Genomic DNA, 6000 nt, shown 5'->3' with positions numbered 1-6000 from the left:
TGTTCCGTCCCGGACGGCATCTGGGTCGGAGATTTTTTTTTTTCTTTACTTCTTCCCTCCCAACCGGTTCGTCAGAGCTGCCGACGCGCCTGCCCCGTGCGCGCGTCGCTCGTCGCAGGGCTGGCCGCAGTCGTCGACCTCACCTGACGCTCTGGCCACGCCCTGTCGCGGCCTCACCGGTTTTCGCCTTCTTGATGTGGATGTGGCCAGCGTTGACTGCGCCGAGCGCAGCTCAGCCCTGCGGCGGGCAGCGCGTCTCGGCCGGATAGCCGCGGTTTCCACGCGCCTCTGGCGTCGTGCGACTCGCCATGTCGGAGCCGTACGTTGTCGACCTTGGTCGCGCCGCATCTTGAGGCGGCGCAGGACCACGCTGTCAGCACGTCCCGTCTGCTATACCGGGCAGGGCCGCGGCAGTCGGGCGAGCAGCCGAGCGTCGACCCGCAATCGTCAAGCATACACACTCCATTCGATAGGCAACCCGGCTCATATCAACGCACGCATGGCTCACGTCAACGCACTTATGGCTTCTCGCAGGTGTTATAAGCCAAATAGCCTCGTCTCCAAGCACATACGACCACACCTACCAGGCAGCACGGGGTCTCGTCCGCTCCCCCATAGTTAAGCTGGTGAGGGGCAGATTAGTAGCTGGATCGGTGACGGCCAGCGAACACCGGCTGTTGTATGTCTTCTTTTTGCCTGCCCTGGATTCCATCCGTATTACAGTACAGCGTATGCCCCGATGATCTTCTTTTTGCCAGCCACATTGCCTCTTCTCCCCGGACTTTGGATTGCCTCTTTGTGCCAGATGGTGGGCGCGATGCCACCTCGCTATAACGCTTCCGCCACTCACCTTGAGAACCACTCGCTCACCTCTGGCGCCATTAATTATGCCTCGAAGTCGTCTCGGCACACCGTCACATTAGACCTGTCAAATTCAGCCGCTCGAGCAAACTCGGCGTCCAACTAGGCGGCCGTCTGTGCGGTCGCCATCCCGCGGGACGGACCGGGGTGGGCGGACCGGGGTGTGGTCGCACGACAGGCGCCCGTCCAAGGGCTTGGTAGCGGACATGCCATCACCTCGTCGCCTCGAGGGGGGCACGCGACACCTAGACGCACGGCATCGAGCAAACCCTCGAGTGATGGGTATCGGTCGTCTGCCCGGGGACAAGTGGCGCCCGCGCATCACACATCGGCGTCCAAGTCTCAGCGTCGTGCAGGAGGCGCTCGGTCAAGGGGGATCGTCTGCGCCTCACCTCCTGCCCATCTTCTCCCCCGTCCGGGGCATGGTCAGCTCGCCGCCGCCGCCATCCGGCACTCGCACCATCACACCCACGCCGCAACTGCCGAGCACGCCACCCCCCCGGTGAAGCAGGTTGAACGAGTTGGCTCAGCGGCGAGGCGTCGGGCACCGAAGTGTTCTCTCCGCGCGGTAAGGGGCTGCGCCGGACGCTGAGCTGAAGGGCGCAACGCCATCGGCGACCCGTCACTTCTTGTGCACGCGGCAGTCGGCGAGGATCCCCGTCTTGGCCCTGAGGAAGCACGGGTCGCCATCCTTCTGGCACTGTAAATCGGTCAGCTAGATGCTCGGGTGGCGTAGCTGAGCAGTGATGTGACTGTCGTTGTAGCTGGCGTTGTACGTAAAATGTAGCCATAGCCAAGGCAGCTCAGCACCAATATGTAGCCTCAGGGCTCACGTACCCGGAGGTTGTCTCCCAGCCCGCACACGGCCTTGAACTCGTGCGCGTCCGGCACGATCCACCGCTCATTCTCCCCGATGGGCATGAAGCACGTGTTGTGCTGCGCCTTGCACGTCTATATGCATCACGGTCTGCAGTCAGCGAGGCTAACTCTATAGATGCGCGCGGAAAGAGGCCCAGGCACGCACACCGATGAGGACGATTTCGGCCACTGTAGCGTGCCACAGCAGCGGAGCGACGGCAAGGGCGAGCTGGTACTTCATCCTGGGCGTGCAAGATACTTCGTACTATAAGATCAAGAAACGTAGGTACGTGCCGTGGTGGTGGCGGGCGGGCAGTCACTTGAAGAGTCGGGCACGCGAACAATGTGTGAAGTAGGAGGGAGTGAGGGCCGATTTTAAAGTGCTTGCGCGTGTTTGTTACTCGGCCATTCTTTTTGCTCGTGGTCGTCACTACGTTCTACGGCGTAGCAGATTCGAGCACGCAAATAGCAACCAACTCGAACCACTGACTTGGTCATTCGATACGCCCCGCGAAGCCGCACGGGTCGTCACCGAGCCGCCGCATGGGCTGTGCTCGACCACCGTCGGGCGCCCGAGCCGTCATGCCTACCCTGCAGGGCCGTGCTGAGCTTTACATCTGGTAATTCTTACCGCATCGTCGGGCACGCGGGGCCCGCGAGCGTCTCAAGCACCGACACGTGAGCTCGCGGGTTCGCCACCAAGGCGTGAACAGACGGGGAATGGGGAGGGAGAGGGGAGAGGGAAAAAAGATCTATTGTAGTAGGGCGCTGCAGCGTATGATACAGTCGAACCGCCAAACACGGGCCAGGGAGCCCCATTCAACCCGCGGGGAGTCAGAGTGCGAGGGAAACTCGAATTATCCCCCTCCCACCCCGCAGCCCGCCCCTTTTATCTTTCCCGAGCGCAATTGCAGTTGTACATGCGACGCCGAAAACGAGCCCCCGCTGAAACCACTTTCGTGCATGGCGAAGAAGGGGGGCGTCGAGACGGCGAAGCGGGGATCGTGCGCAGCGGCGGCGGCGGCGTCTCGCGTTTACTTCAGCTTAGACCACAGCTTGGGGGCGGCGCAGGCGGTCGCGCAGTGGGCGAGGTGGAAGACTAGAAAGACAAGTTAGTAAAGGAACCCGGTTGGCAGATTCGCTGAGGGGCCGGCAAGCGGCATCCGGGGGCATCACGTACACTCCTCGACGCAGTCCTCCTTGGCCTCGCCCTCGCTCTCCTGCTGCTGGACGCGCTCGACGCACTCGTCGAAGTGGTGCTTGGCGGGGGCGCACTGGGCAGAGTTCTTGCACTCTGTACGTTGGTTAGCAGCCGTCATCCGTGGCCGTAGTTCAGAGAGCGCCAATCCATCGCGCCGGCCGGCCAGCCGACTCAAACAGGTCTCGCCGCGTCGTCTGCGCCGGGTACTCGGGGTTGTACGGACCTTCCTCGAGCGTCTCCTTGGGGTCGACAATCTCCTCCTCGTCCTCCTCCTCTTCTTCCTCTTCCTCCTCTTCCTCCTCGGGGGCCTCCTCAGCCTCGGTAGCCTCCTCGGCGGCGTCCTCGGCGGGCGACTCGTCGTCCTTGGTCTCGGCCGCGGCGGGCTGCTCCTCCTGTTCATCGGTCATTAGCTCGTCGTCGTCAATTGATCGCCCGCGGCCGGTGCGGGACGTTCGGCGCGGTGATCGCTGCCGCGCTCGACGATTTAATGGCGCGATCCGTCGAGACGATGCTGCGTACCTTGGGCTCCGCGGCCGGGGCCTCGGCCTCAACGACGCTCCAAGGCGTCACGGCCTCGACAATCTCGGAAAAGGCGTCCCAGATACCCATCGCGACTGGTGGCTCGGCAATGGCGGTGGTGATTTTTGTGGTGCGTTGGCTTCCGGAGAAGAGGTCGGGAGCTTTCGGTCACCAGCGCAAAATCGATTGGCTTTGACCTGCCCGTGATTGGCCCGCGGCACAATGCTGCCCGGCGCTTACATAAGTTGATATCACGTGATGCTCTGGCCATCTCGCTCTTCACCGGGCCAGTCATAGACATGCAACAATCCGATCAGCAGCGAGGATGCGTTCGTGGTGGCAGGGAGGCAGCTACAACTAAGGTGGCACGGCCTCTGTTGCGACACTATGCGAATGTCGCGAGGCAAATGTATTAACTCGCTGTGGTGAGCTGGCTGTTTTTCGACTCAATCGCCTCTCACGACCACCCGCTCAGCCTCTTACGCTACCAAACCACGTGAATTCATAATCGTAGGCCTGCCGAGCGAGCAGCGCATAATAACACGCCAAAATACACGAGTCTAGGTCGAGTCAAGCATCCCCGGGCGCTACGCGTCAATCGTCCTCCTGGTCGCCCCTCTCCGCCTCGCCCCGGATGTGATCCTCCAACCGGTTGCTGAGCTGCTGCGCCTGGGCCTCGTCGTAGTCGGGCGGCGGCTCGTCGGGGGCCCTCCGGCTCGAGGAGCTGTCGGAGCGGACGTTCCGGGGCACGGCCAACGTCGCGACCGGCGCCGGCTGCCCGCCCTGAGCCTCGTACGCCGGCAGCGGCTCATCAGGGATGTCAGCGCCGGGCCCCATTTCCCGCCGCATCTCCTGGTACTGGAACAGGCGCTCTCGCAGGCGAATGTACGCCTCGTTGAAGTCATTCATGCCGCCGTCGGAAAAGGTAAACTTGACCTCGATGCGCGGCAGGTCCGGGGGGATGCCGCCGCCTGAGACGGGCACGCAGTCCGACTTCCAGACCCATCCCCACCACATGGACGACGAGGTGCTCGAGTCCTGGAACTTGAGGATGGGCGCGCTAAAGGACTCGAACTTGGGCTCCTGGGCGGGCTTGGCGGGCAGGTAGACTATCTGAAAATCGCGTCAACAGGGCGTCCCACGAGAGGCGCCGAGGTATGGCAGGGAGGCGCGAGACCGACCCGCTTGTTGGTCAGGAACAAGGTGCCCTTGTCGCTCTTGCGCTGGAAGGCGGTGCAGCGCGCGCGCAGCTCCTGGGGCACGGACAGCTCGCAGGATATCCGCGAGTCGAGCTTGAGGAGGACGCGCTCGTTGCCGAGCTTGACGAAGCCGCCCTGGTTGAGCATGACCCAGCTGTCGGCATTGTCAGGATCGACTGGTCGGCGGGACGGGGCACGGCCCGTGATTAGGTAGTCGTGAGGGTTGTCCATCGTGGGGCGCGACTAACACCCGAACGTGCCATGAGGTCAGGAGCGAGGAAAGGGGACTACTCGTATACTCGAACTCGGCAGCGGAGGCGCGGGGGAGGGACGGGAGCGAGGGTGCGGGAGCCGGGACGAGGGGAGGGTGCGGGTGGGATAAGGGGGAGTGTGGAGGAGACACGGAGTAAGCCGACGGGGCCAGCGCAAGAAGCGCAGGGCAGCGGCAGGGCCAGGGCAGAAGGAGAGGACAAAGGACGCGAGGACGGCGCAGAGGACACGATCGAGGCCGGGGCAAAGGGCAGACGGCTATCGGGCGCGCGGCGAGGCGGGACGGGAGACTCGTCGTCCCTGGCGGAGGTGAGAGAGAGACACGGGGGCTTACTTACTTTATGGACATGTTCACCGACAGGGTTGGCGCGGTCGACCAACCCTAGCTGGGATCGCACGTACGACGACGCACGTCTGTCGGCACAGCCAGGACAGGACAGGACAGGGCAGGCCGGTCAGTCAGGTAAGGTACTTGCAGCGCGTGCCGGGTCTTGCTCGGGGTGCCGCTGGGCAGGACGGGGCGGGCGAGGTGAGGGTTGCCCCAGGTCGGTGGGCAACGGCCAAGGGACGGACGCCGGCGCGGGGCTGGGCTGGGCTGGGCTGGGCTGCCTGGAGTCTGTACGATGAGGGCGGCGGCGGGAGCTCGCGGCGGCGGCGGGCCAGCCAGAGCGTCGGGTCGTGCGCTGGTGACGCCTCAGATCGATGGGACCGGCGAGGTGGTGAGCTGTGGTGCGTCGACCGTCGCGGGAGTCGAGTGTGGTGGGGCGCAGCGGCGTGGAGGCGAACGGGGTGTCTGGATGGATCGGAGACGAGGCGAGGCGAGGACACGAAAGCGACGAGGGAGACGGGGGGGGAGGGGAGCGGATGGCCGGACGTGGGCGTGGACAGAGACGCGGACGCAGGCGGAGGAGAGGGATGACAGATGGATGAGATGAGGATGAGATGAGATGGATGGGATGGAACGGACGGGAGGGAGGGACAACAGCGCCATGGGGATTGGGGAATGCGCACGGCGGGACAGGGCGCAGCATCACAGCCGGTGAGCTCCAGGGCTGCGAGGGGCGCCAAAGGGCCAGTGAGGTCGAGGCGTCC

At 64.0% G+C, this 6000-nt stretch overlaps 3 protein-coding genes and 1 non-coding gene across 4 annotated transcripts; 1 reads left to right on the top strand and 3 right to left on the bottom strand.

Annotated features, from left to right (window-relative positions):
• Positions 1-566: 566 nt before the first annotated feature.
• PLICBS_r0014 lies at positions 567-686 on the top strand. Its single transcript, XR_010602345.1, has one exon. It is a non-coding gene; the product is annotated as a 5S ribosomal RNA (ribosomal RNA).
• Positions 687-1483: 797 nt separating this feature from the next.
• PLICBS_007601 (uncharacterized protein) lies at positions 1484-1960 on the bottom strand (the record flags this gene model as incomplete). The annotated part of the gene is made up of 3 exons (XM_018321050.2): positions 1484-1561; positions 1699-1812; positions 1886-1960. The coding sequence occupies 3 exons, from the start codon at positions 1958-1960 to the stop codon at positions 1484-1486; spliced, it is 267 nt and encodes an 88-aa protein (XP_018180947.1).
• Positions 1961-2753: 793 nt separating this feature from the next.
• Positions 2754-3529, bottom strand: PLICBS_007600 (uncharacterized protein; the record flags this gene model as incomplete). The annotated part of the gene is made up of 4 exons (XM_018321049.1): positions 2754-2818; positions 2900-3013; positions 3144-3312; positions 3440-3529. The coding sequence occupies 4 exons, from the start codon at positions 3527-3529 to the stop codon at positions 2754-2756; spliced, it is 438 nt and encodes a 145-aa protein (XP_018180946.1).
• Positions 3530-4033: 504 nt separating this feature from the next.
• Positions 4034-4869, bottom strand: PLICBS_007599 (uncharacterized protein; the record flags this gene model as incomplete). The annotated part of the gene is made up of 2 exons (XM_018321048.1): positions 4034-4552; positions 4621-4869. 2 exons carry the CDS (start codon positions 4867-4869, stop codon positions 4034-4036), a joined length of 768 nt encoding a protein of 255 aa, XP_018180945.1.
• Positions 4870-6000: the final 1131 nt, after the last annotated feature.

Source organism: Purpureocillium lilacinum (genome assembly GCF_023168085.1).
Source record: "Purpureocillium lilacinum CBS 284.36 DNA, scaffold_5, whole genome shotgun sequence".
Lineage (NCBI taxonomy): Eukaryota > Fungi > Ascomycota > Sordariomycetes > Hypocreales > Ophiocordycipitaceae > Purpureocillium > Purpureocillium lilacinum.
This window is presented reverse-complemented; position numbering and strand designations above follow the sequence as displayed.